At 42.3% G+C, this 17,866-nt stretch overlaps 2 protein-coding genes across 5 annotated transcripts in view; one reads left to right on the forward strand and one right to left on the reverse strand.

The window, feature by feature from the left end:
- The window catches only part of METTL9 (methyltransferase 9, His-X-His N1(pi)-histidine), a 35,888-nt gene extending 18,408 nt beyond the window's left edge, over window positions 1-17,480 (forward strand). The window contains exons 3-6 of one of the 4 annotated variants that reach the window (XR_012787376.1): window positions 1,789-1,998; window positions 2,560-2,744; window positions 4,014-4,128; window positions 17,144-17,269. Coding sequence is in view for 3 of the 4 variants with exons in the window: in XM_075565417.1 (XP_075421532.1) it covers window positions 1,789-1,998; window positions 2,560-2,744; window positions 17,144-17,346 (598 nt within the window). In the remaining variant the exon portion in view is untranslated. Of the gene's footprint in view, window positions 1-1,788; window positions 1,999-2,559; window positions 2,745-4,013; window positions 4,135-17,143 lie in introns of those variants that run through there. The other 3 variants (XM_075565418.1, XM_075565419.1, XM_075565417.1) reach the window with 3 other exon arrangements.
- On the reverse strand, window positions 3,945-16,423 carry IGSF6 (immunoglobulin superfamily member 6). The gene is made up of 6 exons (XM_075565420.1): window positions 16,296-16,423; window positions 13,097-13,441; window positions 11,135-11,235; window positions 4,993-5,055; window positions 4,814-4,897; window positions 3,945-4,198 (listed from the first exon to the last, which is right to left on the reverse strand). The coding sequence occupies exons 1-6, from the start codon at window positions 16,357-16,359 to the stop codon at window positions 4,157-4,159; spliced, it is 699 nt and encodes a 232-aa protein (XP_075421535.1). The 5' UTR covers window positions 16,360-16,423; the 3' UTR covers window positions 3,945-4,156.
- Window positions 17,481-17,866: the final 386 nt, after the last annotated feature.

Here is a 17,866-nt window from a genome sequence, read left to right on the forward strand (position 1 = left end):
CAGGCCTGCACAACATGCACTCACTGTGCAGCCCACCACGGCTTTGTTCACTCTTCCCCTCCCCGAGCCCGCTCTCAGCCCGTTCTCCCGAGTCAGAGGAGGACTGCGGGGTAGGAGCGTGCTCTAGTAGTGTGAGAAATGCCTGCTGCTAGAGCACGCACGCTTCTTACCTCGTGCAGTCCTGCCTACTCTGCTCACACTATTCTGCTGCCCGCCTCCGCCGCAACCGCACACCAGCATCTCCCCCCCCCCCGCCTGACTCCTAATCAGGTAGGCATATGGGGGGGAGGTATGATCTTCGGGTGTGGGGGGGTAGATGATTATCTGGGGGGGAGATGATGATGATGATGATGGGGACAGAGAGATATGATGATCTGGGGGGCAGAGATGATATGATTGGGACTGAGGGAGATATGATGATGATGATGATGATGATGCTGGGGGAGAAATGATGATGATGATGATGCTGGGGGAGAAATGATGATGATGATGATGATGATGCTGGGGGAGAGATGATGATGATGAGGTGGACTGACCCCGGAATACAACAAGCTTGTTGCTGAAAAGAGGTGTAATACCTCTCATTAAGGCTGCGCTCGGGGTGCCGGCGCAAGGGCCCGCTACTGTGCGCACTCCTGCAGCCCCAGCGATTCGTGCACTGGGCTGCAGGAGATTAGGGAGGCGATCGAGGGCGTGGTGGGGGACGTAGTGAACGTAGCAGGTTGGCCCTTATTGGCTGAACCAGCTCACGTGACGCTGATGTCACGCGACTGCAGCCTGGAAGACAAATTCACTTGTCTTGGCAAAATGTTGCAGCGTCGACACGCTACAGCGCAGCGGGCATTTTAGGAACTACCCTTGGAAATCGGGTAAGAGTCCCGGAAGTGCGCGCACCCTGAGCACGTGCGGCCCAAATCTGTTTTCCTTGGAGCAGTTCGGCCCATCTCACTTTACAAGTGGTGCAGGTCTGCTGTAAGCCATTTGGTGTGTAGACATCCTTGTGCAAGAGCTTTTAATTAAGAGCCCTGGAAAAGGGTGTTGTCTTGAATTAAATCTTTATTCCCAAGATCAAAGTTCCACCCTGTATGGGACGAGATATATCACCGGCGTGCAGAGAGTAACAAAGCACAAAATCAATGGAGAAAAGGGACAGGATCAAAGTACACCGAGTTCTGCAGTGCTCCATGGTGGGTATAAATAATATACATTACTATGGCAGACCAGCAAGGCTTGAATAGAGTATAAAATAATACTTATAATCAGTGGTCGACAAATCACCAAAAAATCTACTCGCCGAACAAAAAAAATCTACTCGCCACCTAGTACCACATGTGTGCTGCTTGGGCCAATAGGAGCTCGCCACGATGTTAAATCCACTCGCCCGGGGCGTGCAAATGTATAGGTTTGTCGAACACTGCTTATAATGCTACTTGGTAGGGTGTCAATAGAAGTCATAGTTGCAGTCGTAAGCAACGCATTTGTTCACTCAAACGCAAATAATTCTGGTTTTAGGAAATTAAAGGAATCCAGAAAATGACCATTAGGACTAATAGAACTGCATTGTTCCAATTACACTCCACAGCATGAGATTCTCATCCAGTCCGTGTTTTGTAAACACAAGAGCGATGCACGTGTTGGTGGTCCTGCATTCCTATGGCACGTGTAGAAACGAGGACCGGCCTCAGACATAATGATTACATGCTGTTAGGTTGGCAGTGTTGATCTGAATCTATCAGACTTTCTCTCAAATGATCTAAACTGAATTCCTTTTTGTTTCATGTTTCCCAGGCTGCTCGGAAGAGGGTCAATGTTTGTGTTTTCACCAGAACAGTTTCAGAGGCTCCTCAAAATTACCCCCGATTGGAAGTCTCATCGACTATTGGATTTGGGAGCGGGAGATGGGGAGGTCACCAGGGTCATGAGCCCCCACTTTGAGGAGATCTACGTCACAGAGATGTCCCAGACTATGATATGGCAGCTTCAGAAAAAGAAGTACAGGTACACAATGCGCACAGTGGTTGTAGTTTGTGTTCACATATCGCTTTGGATACATATGTGAATTGTGTGCTCACCACCTGTGAAACTCCGCCGTGTTCTGTGTTCATTAGCCAAGGTGCATATGGCTTCGCAGAGATGTAGGTGCGCTTACCTTTTTATGTTCCACATGCAGTAGATGTTCTGACGTTCATGCTGTGCATAGAGAGCATCATCGGTAATAATAAAATCTATTGGAAGGGACAGTTTGCAGTGGTAGAATATCTCAGCCACGGTCAAGCCCTGGGTCTCAATGTCCTACAGAGGGTTCTGTGTAAGACCTTCTCTTGTTTGATCTTTCCAAGCAATGAAGTAGTCATTGACCATCGCCACAAAAAGGTCCAATCACTCCCATCATCCCATGTGCAAGTATATACATTCAATTAGACACAATCCACGGGTTAGTAATTGATATATTAAGGATAATGAACGGTTTCACTTGTCGATATGGACCTCTCTGAAATTGCAGCTAGATTGTGCTACTGTAAACATGACTTAAGAACTACTTTCTCTTGGTGTGTCTAGAGTGCTTAACATCGACGAATGGCAAGGGCCAGAATTCCAATACGATGTCATTAGCTGCTTAAACCTTCTTGACCGTTGCCATCGGCCTATTACTTTATTGAAGGAAATGAGAAGGGTTCTGGAGCCAACCCGGGGCAGAGTCATTTTGGCGCTGGTCCTGCCATTCCACCCCTATGTAGAAAATGGTGAGTAAACAGATGGTAACTTGCACTACACAGACTATGCTTTCTATTAACATGGCTGTATATTACATGGCTGTATATTACATGGCTGTATATTACATGGCTGTATATTACATGGCTGTATATTACATGGCTGTATATTACATGGCTGTATATTACATGGCTGTATATTACATGGCTGGTACTGTATGTATGGAGCTGTGGACTTGTTTTGTAGCCGGGAAGGAACCAGTGTTTAAGGCAGCAAGACATTGTAGTGTGTGAGTGTGTGAGTGTGTGAGTGTGTGAGTGTGTGAGTGTGTGAGTGTGTGAGTGTGTGAGTGTGTGAGTGTGTGAGTGTGTGAGTGTGCGAGTGTGCGAGTGTGTAAGTACACATTAAGGACTCTGAACAGATAACACAGGTCTGGGTGAGCTTTTGAACTGCTTTACCAAATATGGGCCTAAGCATAAACTGAACTGAAACTGCACATACTCCCTATTCCACCTACATTTTGTAACCCTTTCACTGCCAGAGGAGCCAGCATTGCTGGCAGGGAAAGGGTTACGGGTTATTTCTTTTTAGAGCTTTCACTTTTCATCCTAATCACATACTTGATTTGACCAAATCCACCAGCAGATTTCAGTCCCTGTGAAATTGTGATCATACATTGTGTTTAAATGGAGGCTCCATTGTGAAGTTTCCTTGACATGCCTTCTAGCACTAGACTGAAACGTTTACATATTCCTTAATTAGTACCCAACTAAATAAGTAGTTGATGTATGTTTCCATAGTCTTTTGTTTTGGGTGTTTGGTTTGGAAAGCTATGAAATAAATGATAGATGAAGGCGTTACAGGCCCAAGTCGGTGTAATCACTTAATTGCAGTATATAGCAAAAGCTTTCAATGTAAGAAAAAGGTGCTGGAGCCCTAAGCAAAGAAAAATGAATGTGTAGGCGAGCTACAGTAACAATTCCGCTTTAAATAAAGGGATGCGGTAGAAACATTATTGATCCAGCGTCAACCCTAATCATTTCATAATCTCTAATGGGAGTTTCCTGTTTATGGCCAAATAAAAACGTGTGTGTGTGTATGTGTGTGTAGCTGCAGTGTGTGTGTGTGTGTGTGTGTGTGTGTGTGTGTGGCTGCAGTGTATGTGTCTAGAGCTGCACTGTGTGTGTGTTCTCCAAATCAGTTCGGTTAAGTATGAAAAAAAAAAACAAATACAAGTGACATCTGTTCTATTTTGTCTATCACCATATTCCTCTTGATACGTTTGTTTTTGATTCATTAAGCCAGGAAATCTTTTCAGCCGTGTGTCAGTCAATCATAGCCTAATCCAGCAAAAACCGTGCCGTTGGTCACTTTGCCATGAAGACTCATTCAGCAGATAACCCGTTGAATAGTAAGGTCAGGCGTCTGCTTTTTATTGCCTCTTCTATGTGTTTTGATAGATGGTATCATCCTCTGGTACATGACTCTATAAACAAAAACCCACAAACAAAAATCTTTCGTTTCCATAATATCCAGTTATTCATCTATACGCTGCAAATGTATCAGACAATTATAAGTATATACCGTGATGTCATCATCATTATTATATTATTATAGGGAAAAGGAGCGGCTCAGTGAGTACAGACACTGACTGGCACTGAGTTTGAAGCAGGGGAGAACCTGGTTCAGTTCCCAGTGTCGGCTCCTTGTGACCTTGGGCAAGTCACTTTATCTCTCTGTGCCTCAGGCACCAAAATTATAGATTGTAAGCTCTACGGGGCAGGGACCTGTGCCTGCAAAATGTCTCTGTAAAGCGCTACGTAAAACTAGCAGCGCTATACAACAACGTGCTATTTTTATTATTATTATCATCCGGTAAGATACAAAATCGAAGCATTAATTAATAGCCGGAATCAAATAAGACGTTTCATTTAAATGAGATGTATATTTTTCTAATGAAACCGATTACATTGACAAGTTGATCAGGTTTCATGTGTTGTTTTTTTCCCCGCTGCGAATTTTTATCTCTAGTATCCTATACATGTTATCCCTGCCACAGTAAAGAGAATGAATGTAATTTCCAGGTGTTGGTGTGTCTTACCTGTCCCCGGGAATTTCCAGCATATCTCTTATGATACAACTCTTGTGCAATTGCTTGAAATATCCTTCGCCTCCTGTAGCTTTTCTGTGAGGAAGAGGAATAAAGTTCTTTTTCTAATACATAGTGCAGAAATGCAATTTTCCATTTGCTCGTAGAAATAGATGACAGTAATCACTTACGCTGGGGTCTTCTTGCGTGAGGTCCTCTCCCTTTTTTGTGTGTATAAATAGTTTCAGTTTTGACTACAAAATAAAAAAAATACATTTCCGTTTTTATTCAGTAATTGTGTATCTCTTCCCCTCCTCCGTCCTCTTCTCCCCCCCCCCCCCCTCTCCCCAACTCTTGAATTATTTAATGGTATTTGAGACATTTTTAAGAGAGAGGAAGGGATACAAAATAGCAAAAGGGAAGGGTAAGGTGGTTGTATGAATATATCGGTACAATCAGGATATCAAGTTATACAGGCTAAAAAATACATGTGATCAAAGCAGACTCCTATTCCATTTCTACACAGAACTGTATTTTTGTCAAGGGATAAACACAACGATACAAACTCTCAATGACAGTCCAGCACATGTGGACGCAGTCCAGGGATTCCAAATGTCACAAAACCATAAGACCCATTAAGAATACTGGAAAGCCTCTCCAGGAGCAGGAGTTAAATTACACGCCTAAAAATGCTCTCCAATGACTTAGGTAGCGCAGGTTTCCAATGGGCGGCTATAGTGCATTTCGTGGCAGTGGGGATATGAGAAATTAAAGGGTAAGAATTTTAATTGAGTTGTGGAATGAGCATATTTGTATCTATTACAGTTATCTATGATAACTATTGTATCTTCCATCACAGTCTCCATGGGTAATGAATTCCACACTGTAACTGCCCTTACTGTAAAGAACCCTTTCCTTTGTTGCTGGTAAAACCTCCTTTCCTCCAACCTTAAGGGATGTCCCTGTGTTGTTGAACTGCCCTTCTAATGAATAGTTCTTTTGAAAGCTGCTTGTATTGACCTCCAATATATTTGTATATTGTTATTATATCCCCTCTTGAATGCCTGTTTTCTAACATAATAAACAAATGTAATTTAGCTAGCCTCTCCTCATAAGTAAGGCTTTTCATCCCCTTATAGATTTGGTGGCTCTTCTCTGTAAAGTGCAATAGTAAATGTGCGCTGGCCGTCCAAGGTTTTTTCTCCCAAATCCCTCTTGGTGCTGCTCCCCGTCTCCCGTGATCAGCGGGGCTGGAGAAGACTCACACATAGACAAACAGACAAATGGGGGCGCAAAAAAGAGAGGGAAAATGAATCGATAAATGTTCTTAAAGTATAAAGTTTTTATGGGGACATAAAATAAGCACAAAGACTTACAATAAAATAGGGATCTTAATGATCCGAGTACACCAGGCAGGTATCAACCACAGCAGTAACTCCGTAGTCCATGAGCCCCCCCATCTCCGGATCGCAGATGGTAAGTGACTGACGAAGTGTCCCACGTGACACGAAACGCGTAGGCGAGCCAATTGCATGCTGGGTACGAAGGTCACGACGCTGTAGTCCCAGAGCTGCTTACACGAGTGCAGGGAAAACTTCAAGTGGACGCCGGTCTGGAACTTCCCCTTGGCACTTACCATCTGCGATCCGGAGGAGGGGGGGGGCTCATGGACTACGGAGTTACTGCTGTGGTTGATACCTGCCTGATGTACTCAGATCATTAAGATCCCTATTTTATTGTAAGTCTTTGTGCTTATTTTATGTCCCCATAAAAACTTTATACTTTAAGAACATTTATTGATTCATTTTCTCTCTCTTTTTTTGCGCCCCCGTTTGTTTGTTTGGGTGGCTCTTCTCTGCACTTTTTCTAGTTCCATTATGTATTTTTTTACGGAGTGGTGCCCAAAACTTTACTCCATATTCAAGGCGTGGTCTTACAAATGCTTTATACAGTGGCATAATTGTGCTTCCCTTCTATCCATTCCCCATTTAATGCAAGATAAGATCTTATTTGCCTTTGCAGCTACTACATGACATTGGGCACTATTGCTAAGGCAGCTTTATACAAGAACTCCTAAATCCTTTTTCATCAAAGTTTCACCTAATTTGTAAGTCGTCTGTTTATTCTTGGTTCTCAAATGCATAACCTTACATTTATCTGTATTAAACCTCCTCTGACATCTACCTGCCCAAGATTCCAGTCTATCCAAGTCCTTCTGGAAAGAAATTACATTCTACTACCTTAAACAATTTTAGTTTCATCAACAAAGATGGAGACTTTGCTCTCTCTGCCAACCTCAAGATCATTAATAAACAAGTTAAAAAGCAGGGATCCCAGTACTGACCCCTGAGGTACTCCACTCACAACTTTAGCCCAACCTGAAAAAGTTCCATTTATGCCAACTCTCTGTCTGTCCTTCAACCAGTTTTCAATCCATGTGCAAATATTTTTACTAAGTCCAATTTGCTTTATTTTATACACCAACCTCTTGTGTGAAACCGTATCAAAAGCCTTTGCAAAATCTAAGTAGACCACATCAACTGGTAGGTAAAATAATAGGTGTGTACTCAGCGCTTGTGCAATTACAATGATGGATAATAAAAAACCTTTGATAAAGAGTCCAATAGGTAGTCCTGGAGCTGCCTTTAAAAGATTATTCTGGTATCTTCTACCCAGAGATGGATTGAAGGCTGGAAGGAAATCTTTTCTGGCGCTGAGGTGAGGTTGAGATGAGTGGGTTTATGATTTCTTCTGATGAACAATGACCTCAGGAAAAGGAGAAAGAAAAAGACAAGACATGCAGGGGACCTGCAATAGTGTATTACCCAAGGGATGACCGGATGTTTACAAAGGAGCAATTTATTATTAAAATAACGTGGTTAAAAACCATGGATGACAATTAATAAACATACATTGATTACAATAAAATAATTAATGAACTGGTGCCTAGGCACTATCCACACTTATATAGTTTGGAACAATGTCCAGCAGTTCTGTTCTTTGCTCCGCCTGATCTAAAATTGAAAACCTACTCACCACAGGTAAGTAGTATAAAAGCAGTGTATAAGCACTTGGTACTGGTGGTCTTGGCCTCTGATGTCGCCGTCTGCCTGGTGATATGCTCGCATCTGCTGCCGGGGGTCTGTTTCTGTGTTCCTGTGAGCGCTGCTTCCTGGAATACACCCGATCCCCTCGGCGTGATGACGTCACCTGTATTAGTCCTCGGCTACGGTGGCTCAGCGGTACCACCAGACCTTCCAGGAAGGTCTGGTGGTACCGCTGAGCCACCGTAGCCGAGGACTAATACAGGTGACGTCATCACGCCGAGGGGATCGGGTGTATTCCAGGAAGCAGCGCTCACAGGAACACAGAAACAGACCCCCGGCAGCAGATGCGAGCATATCACCAGGCAGACGGCGACATCAGAGGCCAAGACCACCAGTACCAAGTGCTTATACACTGCTTTTATACTACTTACCTGTGGTGAGTAGGTTTTCAATTTTAGATCAGGCGGAGCAAAGAACAGAACTGCTGGACATTGTTCCAAACTATATAAGTGTGGATAGTGCCTAGGCACCAGTTCATTAATTATTTTATTGTAATCAATGTATGTTTATTAATTGTCATCCATGGTTTTTAACCACGTTATTTTAATAATAAATTGCTCCTTCTTTGTAAACATCCGGTCATCCCTTGGGTAATACACTATTGCAGGTCCCCTGCATGTCTTGTCTTTTTCTTTCTCCTTTTCCTGAGGTCATTGTTCATCAGAAGAAATCATAAACCCACTCATCTCAACCTCACCTCAGCGCCAGAAAAGATTTCCTTCCAGCCTTCAGACCACATCAACTGCATTACCCTGGTCTAAATTTCTACTTACCTTCTCAAAGAAACAAATAAGGTTAGTTTGGCATAATCTATCCTTCATAAATCCATGCTGACTATTACTAATTATTTTGTTATCCATTAGGTGTTCCTGAATATTATCCCGTATAAACCTTCAAGTAGCTTTCCAACTATTGATGTCAGGATTACAGGTCTGTAATTCCCCGGTTGTGATCGAGCTCCCTTTATAAATTAAGACACCAAGTCTGCTTTATGCCAATCTTGTGGTACTGAGCCTGTGGAAATGGAGTCCTTGAATATTAAATATAACAGTTTGGCTATTACTGAACTTGGCTCCTTAAGAACGCTTGGGTGCACGCCATTGGGGCCAGGTGCTTTTAGTTTAATTTTATCAAGCCGCCTATGCACTTCTTCCTCAGTAACGTAGTAAGTACCATCTAAATATAATTTTATAGCCCCCTCCCCACTTCTTTAAAGCAGCAATCCACCCGCACTAATTCCTCTTTTCTTACAGAATTGGAACGGGGGCTTCTCCTCAGTTGGTCAGTGCTACTTTCAGCTGTAAGGACCCCCCCAGGTCCCAAGATAAATACCGTTGAATATATCCGTTTTACTTCCTGTTTCTTAAACAGGATTGAAATAGTCGTCCAATATGAAGCCGCAACAGAGGATGTTGCGGCTTCCTATTGGCCTGAGATTTGGCAGCCATTTTGTTGCCCCCCTGGAGGGAGATTTAAACCCGGTAATATCACCAGGAAGTATCTTGGGAACCAGGATGGCCAAGAGCGGAAAATGGTGGAGTTCAACTCATGTACCCCGGGTTTCCATCCTGTAAAAAATAAACAGGTTGCGAGGGGCATTGCTACTATAAGGTTTTGTTTCACCAAGTGATAAATATTACACTTAAACTCCGTGCCGATGACAGACAGCTGAGCGGGACGAGTGTCCAGAGCCTGGCGGGGGAGGAGGAACTCGGCAAATTTTACCCTTTTTACTTCAGAGGAAAAAGTTTGATTCAATCCAAAAGTTCGCAACGTATTTGCTTAAAGAAAAGGAAAAACTCGGGAGCGTCCAAAATTGCAATCGATTTGTGAAGTGATTAAGACAGATAAGATAACTGAATAAAAACGAATATAGTAAGTGATGAGCACTAAAGCGAACAGAAAGTTACAAAAATGATGGGATCAACATGTGCGTAAAATAGAAATCATGCTTGAAAGTGATGCGCGCGAGTATGAACGTGCAAAAAAAGTTGGGAGTTAGATCAATTCAAGTGGGGAATTAAATTACTAGTGACCAAAAGAAGAAAATATAACGCGTCCCTTGAATAAAATGAGTCTGCTGCTGTTGAGTAATGATGGCTCGGCATCACAGGTCTAGAAGGAATTAAAAAAGGAAAGCGCAAAAATTCGTATAGTATTTAGGAGTATATTGTCGGTATGAAACCATGGTACGATACGCATGTACAGCAAGATAATAAAAGCAAGCAATCCGGTATAAAAACTGTAAGGTGAAATGCCCAGGATCAGGCCGACACTCCCGTCAGCACCCAGTCCGGAAACACCGTGGCAGTCGGAGGTGAACAGATGGTGGCCACGATCACGGGGACAATGGTTCAGCAAATGTCTTCCCCGGGGAACCACCTGCAATCCGGACTGGGGAAAGCACCGCAACCTGGCACGTTGCTGTTGTGCGACCCGCACCAGGTTGCCCGTAGTGAAGTGGTATCACCTCTCCGGTCTCACGTGCCAGGTTGCGGTGCTTTCCCCAGTCCGGATTGCAGGTGGTTCCCCGGGGAAGACATTTGCTGAACCATTGTCCCCGTGATCGTGGCCACCATCTGTTCACCTCCGACTGCCACGGTGTTTCCGGACTGGGTGCTGACGGGAGTGTCGGCCTGATCCTGGGCATTTCACCTTACAGTTTTTATACCGGATTGCTTGCTTTTATTATCTTGCTGTACATGCGTATCGTACCATGGTTTCATACCGACAATATACTCCTAAATACTATACTATGAGAGTTTTTGCGCTTTCCCTTTTGTAAATTGTTTTTTTTATTCATGTTAACGCTAAAAAGTCAATACAGGCACTGCATGTTCGATTAATTTTGGTTGCTTTCAAAATTCAATTTTAGCTGTAAAAAATAAAAATGTTAGTCGCAAGGATGCTATTCTGCCACAAAACCCAACACCAAAATATTGACCATTTTGCTAGAAGTTTGGAGACTGTTGTGAAGTCTCTGTGGTTTTTGCAAACGTTTGGAACGTTCGTTCGAAATCGGTGCAAATAAAAAACAAACAAACTCGCGTTTCTTGAGCCTTATGGGCACATGCTCACCTCGGTTTGTCCTTCTTATACCCATAAAGGTCTGTAGAGACCTGCAGCGCCGTGCTGCACTAACTTAACACGGGTAATCGCAGTGCCAGCTGGCCAGTAATAAATAATATTATCATATGTCAATTTGTTCTGTTCGGGAGCGACTTACCCAGTTGAGGAATGCGTAAACGGCGAATACAGCAATGCTGTATACAAGAAGCAGCGCACAGATAATGATTAGCACGGTGCATTCAGTAGTAAGGGCTCTGTCTGCAATACATAATAGTTCATGGTTAATAAATGTAGCATATACCCATCTTTGCACTCATCAATATGTGAAGTATGTGTTGGTGTTGCTTCAACTTTTGAATTACATCCCTTAGTACTTCAGAGACACTAGTTTTGTTATTCCTTTTAGCGGGCCTGTTAAAGGGTCTGTCGCCTTTTCTACTTACAGTGCAGTGCTCTGCGTGTAATGTTTTGATGTGTGGGGATGAGAAGAGGTCCATGTTTTTGCAGCTTAGAGACTTTGTGCTTAATATTGAAGCGTAATCAGTACTTTGGTAGCGTCTCTCTGGTTACAGTAAGGATTTGTGCATCGAAATGCGCCCAGAATCGCACAAATAGCACTGGTTTTGGTCTTCAGAGGTTGATTTCTGCCTCCCATTAAAAAGCTATTTTGATGAGATGGGGAAAGGAAAGGTCACACACAGTGTTTCACACCGTGCGGCTGCAACCAAAGCCACAGCATTTGCATCCAAGTCAGATCTCTTATCCCCTTCCAATTATGCCGCATTGTTTCAGAGATATGAACGATCCGGCTCTATAAGAGAGAGAGCATTACAGATTCTACAGGGGTTTTGTAGGTGGGGGAGGAACTTTAATAGTATTCATGGGGTTGCTTGGTCCCCTGCAACTTTTGCTATTTTTAACCTCGTCTAGAAAGTGGAAATTAGTCTATGGCCCAGATTTAATCAAGTATGTCAACAGCCGTTCATGTTTGCGAAAATGTATTTATATTAATCAATATGCCTATTTTCTCCTAATTCAATAAAAGTTATATATTTGCAAGGTGCGGAAAAAACTGTCGATTTTTGCATATGCCAGGGCTGTACAGAGAGGTTTAAATAGCGATAATTATCACTGCAGCAGTGCAAACATTCTCCAAGATCAAATCAGGGCGGGCCTGGCTTTTTGCGAGCGCAGACCGCCCTATACAAATGGCCATATTCCTGCAGTGCTGTTGGGAGGTCGCGGAAACACAGGAATTTTGTGAGAAATCCACATTTATTGTACTTGTTCCATTGTTCTTGTGACCGTTTTTAGGCATTGGCTCCAGTTGTCTAAGAGAATTTTGGTAATCGGGGGTATTTTACCCCCTTTTTTCCCCTTTAATGCTGCAATAGTATTTTTATGTACGTGGGATATGGTACTATGGGGGGGTTTCAAACACACATTTGTTCAAATCTTTCTGAAGTTTTTAAAAGGTGAACTACTGATCTAAGCAGCTTCCCGAGTCAATCCGCCACAGTAAGGGAGATTAAATATTATCGCACAAGCGAACAGGACTTTTTGGACCCCCAGGTTGCCACTAAGGTTATGTTTTGGAATTTCTATACGCCCACTTGTGACTGCAGATTTCTGGAGGGGGTCGTATTTGTACTTTAAAAAAAAAACGGGCAACAATATTGTCCTCCAGGACAAGTATTCTTTCCTGGGAGGTTTGGAGGTTAATTTAGTCATTTACTGGGGAGGGCCCTGGAAACCGCAGCTCCATGGTCTGTGTTCACCTCATATACCCAAAAAGAAAACGCCTTCGGACTCGCTTTGAGTCCTGGCCTATATTCATATAGGTCATATATCAATCCCAACGCATACTGACTTACTAAGCCTTTTTTTTTCTTCTAAAGACGACCCTAAATTTTAAGATGCCCTACAAAAATGCTTATTCAATCACTATTTCTCCCAAACTGGGGGGGAATTGGCTATCATCTCAAGAGGGCAAGATAGATTAACCAGAACCACAATGTAATTTGGTTTAAAATACGAGGGAAAGGAGAACGACTGTGCCCCCCTTTTCCTCTTACAGGCCCCCCTCCTATCTTCTTTATTTCTAAATGCTGTGACTGACCTCTTACCACCACTGTGGTCCCATGTCCTGTAGCCTTTGATGTGGAAGATTTGGACTTGGTGAACACTATGCCACATACATATATCGCGCTGTCATTGAGCTGCAAGCTGCTTATCGCCAGGCTGGCACCGGGGTTGGTGAAGTGGGCTGTGAACCTCGGTATGCAGGTGGCCTTTGTGCACAGAGTTTCAGATTGAGAGACAAGGTAGCGGAACCAATATATGTCCGGTTGGTCAGTACATGCAGTCGCTGTGTAACTACAAGACAAGGTCACGGTGCCCAAGGACACATATGTTTCCTGAAATTTGTCTTGTGTGACCGTCACCTTGCAGTCTTCAGTTGCACCTAGTGTACATAAACAAGTGTTAATTAGTTTATCCAACACTCATGATGCAACCAATTGGATTAGTTCAGATGCTGCAATGTTTTAGTATCCCAGCACGAAAGGGGTTATGTTATCACAAACTTACTGTATTTTAGCTATATGACACACCTCTGGCTTTTCTTTTTCTTTCGAATATCTATCTACCTACCTATCTACCCATCCATCCATAATCCCATAACACTATGGGAGCCATTTTTATAAGAATCTGGAGAGCGTTCTACAGATCTGCTTTCACCTTGCGGAAAATGCTGCCAAAAGAATAACTTTTCCCAAGCCAACCCACCAGTTCCCAGCAGACCTTACAATATCAGTGCTGCGGGGCATGGTCCGCAGCTATAAATATGTTTGGATGGGACTGTGATCTCGAAGTAGAAGTTCAGAATGGCAATTTTCAAGGAATTTCCTCAAACATGAACTGCTACTCTCAGCAGTGTACGTGCTTATAATGCTGGTCTTCTGAGTCCAAGGCAGTTGGAAGGCACTCTATAAAGATAGACATCAAATTCCTTGGACATCGTTGTCCCGTAAGTCCTTACCTTGCACCCTCAATCAGGGTTTTTCTTTCATATAGGATCTAAATGCCAGGGCAACACTACCACTTTTTCCGTTAAATTCCTTCAAGCTCCTATAAAACTTGTTTGAAAATAAAATGAGATGCCTAATTAATACAATATGTTACTTTTGCAACTAGTGTTTTTATAATGATGGCGTTATTCAGTGTGTGTGTGCGTCACTATTCTAATATATTGAATATATTTGTCTTCAGGCATACACTATAATCTGTTTTCCCTTGGGAGAATCCATTTAGGTTCGGCTGAGTAACCCTTGCTAGACACTTGCCCTAGTTGAGAAACAATGCACTAATCCAAGGGTCCGCAAACTGGGGGTGTGAGATTTTCTGGGGTGGGGGGGGGGGGTGTAGCGGTTACAGAGGCCCCGCGCTTCCCCGAAGGCATTTAAATGAAATGCTGGGGATCGTGCAAGGCCTCTGTTACTTTACTCACTTTAACTTTCCAGCGACGCGTCGGCTGACGCCGCGGGGTCCCGTGACATCACATGACCCCTGCGGCGGCATTTGACACCGAAGCCGAGCAGGGCGATGGGGCGCGAGCAAGGGGTGAGAGCAGGCAGGGGGGCGCAGGGAGAAAAGTTTGCGCACCCCTTCCCTAATTAATGTTTCTTCCACTGACCTAGAGACAGGCAGCCATAGAAACTCCACAAACTGACTGTAGCTGTTAACACACCGTGTGCCAGTCAGTGGGGAAGATGTGTGGTTAGTTCTTGCACACTACGACACGTTCTCTTATTCTCTCAGTCCTTAGCCTCCGGGTCCCATTACATGGGCGGTTTATTTAGTAGTGTTTTTGTAAGGGAAGAGGTGCCTGAACCCTAAGCAATTAATTTAGATCTAAACTACAATCCAGGCTTGAGCTATAAATAAAGAAATGTGATGAGAAAAGCACAAGTCTTAGCCCAGTTAGTATTACAACCCCGTTCCCAATTATTTCACTGCATATAAAAGCCACACTGCATATAAAAGCCAGGACTCCCTTTCACTTGTTTCGCCACAGAAATGGCCCTGTGATATGTAAGCGACATATTTGCTTTGTAATAAAGTGCAAATCTTTAAACCTTTCCAGAAATTCCATACATAGATTTGCTAAATAGATTAATTTGTAGTTTCAATATAACCCCAATTTAAGACACATTCCACTTAACGCAGGTGAACGTTAGTTATCGCCTTGAATCCGCTGGGATTTGGCTACTAAAGGCCATATATTTGCACATAAGGATGTTATGTATTTTATTTGTAGAGTGTTTATTCTATGTTAATTTCTTTGGTGCCTGAAGGCGTTCCCGTGTAATGCATTGGTAGCCTCGGGCATCTAAGCGGTTAAATAATTTTGTTTCATGTGTTATGGTAAGGTCACCCAATACAAACAGTATTTACAATGATTTGTTTTTATAACTGACTGGAGTAGTGCAGCACGTCCAAATTCACTAACATGCAACATTTGATCACTTATTAACCCTTTCTGATTACTTCCATCATGCTGCATAAAAGCCGGGACAACTTTAACCATGCCTAATATTTCATTTAAATTGGGTTTTTGTTGCATACTGCGGCAAATGTACATGTTTGCCCACCGCCCCAGGGAACCCCAGACTGGCAAATCCTAACTTCAAATGTATTATTATTATGATGTTTTTTTCTTTATATAGTGCTGACAGTGTACACACCCTGTACAGCTTACAGTTTCATTGTGGTGCCTGAGGCAAAGTCAGATCACGTGACCTTGTACCCAAGGCTACAAGAACAGCGCCCTGTGGGATTCGGACCAGGCCCCCCTGCTGATATTGCCTCTGGGGGACTCCTTCAGCCGCACAAGTTCATTAAATACCCACTAAAAATAACACTTTTTTTTTTCCCTTTTAACACACATTTTCACCTTTTATCAGTCAAGTGAATCCGAGTTACACTGCCCACTGCTGTAGTATAAGCAGGAGGGGTTCAGCTCAGGGAACATGGTAAATAATTCAATTAGACGTTGGAAATTGTTGGGCAAATTGATCATACTGTGGCCACAATATGTAATTAAACTTCAAATTGAAACGAAATATTAGGAATAGTTGGATGTGCAGCTTTTTGGGGGTGTCCACAAAACTCCAGTACATAATTAAATTTAAAAAAAAAATGCAAGTTTTGGGTGAGCGTAATAATTTGGTTTCCAGTGCCTTCAGGAACCAGAGTTGCCATGCAGCATGTAACCCATTCAGAAATTCTAAAGTTTTAGGAATCATTTTGGTACTCACCGCAGTGATAATGAATCAAGATGAACTCCAGAAGCAGCAGAGATATTGAGCTCAGAGTGGCCATTAGATCTCCAGAGTTAATTCTGCTTGAAGAAAGGGGAAATGAAGTTGGGAAACGGGCGGATGCCGAGATGTTTTTGTACCGTACCTCCTCCTGGTGTTGGGAAACTTCCTGCCTCGGTCTGGCTGGATGGGGATTTTGATTTGTTGAAGACATACAGCACAATTTGTTTTTGTTTTTTATTAATCTAAGCATCAAGTTGACTTCCAAGCAAATTCTATCGAAGCCAAAGATTGCTAGTTATTCCAAGGGGGGATTTTTTTCTTCCAGTGCCCCAGTCAGGTTACACGACTAAAGGAAGGGACACATCGCTTAAAGATTTATAAATGATTGGCATAGGCACAAATGGTAATGATCACTTTCAGTGTATCGATTGCTAACTCATCAGTGGTCGGCGTATAACGATATAGGATATTCTTTAGAAGCGTACGGTAGTTTGTTTTTTTCATGTCAAATAGGACCTGTTGAATACCCATCCTTTCTCCTCTCCAAATATAAATATAGCTTTAACCTTTTTTTAAATGGTAACTTGTGTATAGTGCAAGGCTTGTACCCTCCTGAAAAAAACTCTTTGCTATTACCTTTTTTATGACGCTATGACAATTACGACACTTTTTGCAGCAGTTCCAAACGCGCTGTATTTAGAACTGCGGCCAATTGTAATAGCCCACAGAAAATGTCGTTTTCTAATCTGTCTTTAGCAGGTTATTATCCGCTCAAGTTAATAATAATAAAAAAAAAGCAATCACAATTTTCAATTAGCTCTTGTTTTTCTGTCTCCACCTAGGTGGAAAGTGGGAAAAACCGTGCGAGGTCATGGATGTAAAAGGAACCGCATGGGAGGATCAGGTGAGCAGCCTGGCTGCCGTGTTTCAAGAAGCCGGCTTTGTGGTGGAGGCTTTCACCAGGCTGCCCTATTTATGTGAAGGTGACATGTATAATGACTACTACGTATTAGACGATGCCGTCTTTGTGCTCAGGCCAATGTAGGGGCAACTGCAGACGTTCAGAAAGTGAAGCAAGCGTCATCAAAATCATCAACGGCCAAAATGTTATTGTATTTCCTGCAGGACCTTGTGTGTATGTGTGTATATGTATGATATATGTATGAGATATATATATATATATATATATATATATATATATATATATATATATATATATATATGTATATATATATGTGTATATGTGTATGTATATGTGTGTATATATATATGTGTATATATATGTATGTGTATATATATATATATATATATATATATGTATGTATATATATATATATATATATATATATATATATATATATATATATATATATATATATATATATATATATATATTTATATATATATATATATATATATATAGTATGTATGTGTGTGTTTGTATATGTACAGAATCTTCAACGGGAATACTTTTTTTTAACCAACTCAACAGAGCCGCCTTTTTTCAGCAAAGTGGACATATTTTTTATGTGACTGAACTATAGCCAAACTGATGGTTAAAGTTG

The sequence above is a fragment of the Ascaphus truei genome, chromosome 11, assembly GCF_040206685.1.
Source record: "Ascaphus truei isolate aAscTru1 chromosome 11, aAscTru1.hap1, whole genome shotgun sequence".
In the NCBI taxonomy this organism is placed as follows: domain Eukaryota; kingdom Metazoa; phylum Chordata; class Amphibia; order Anura; family Ascaphidae; genus Ascaphus; species Ascaphus truei.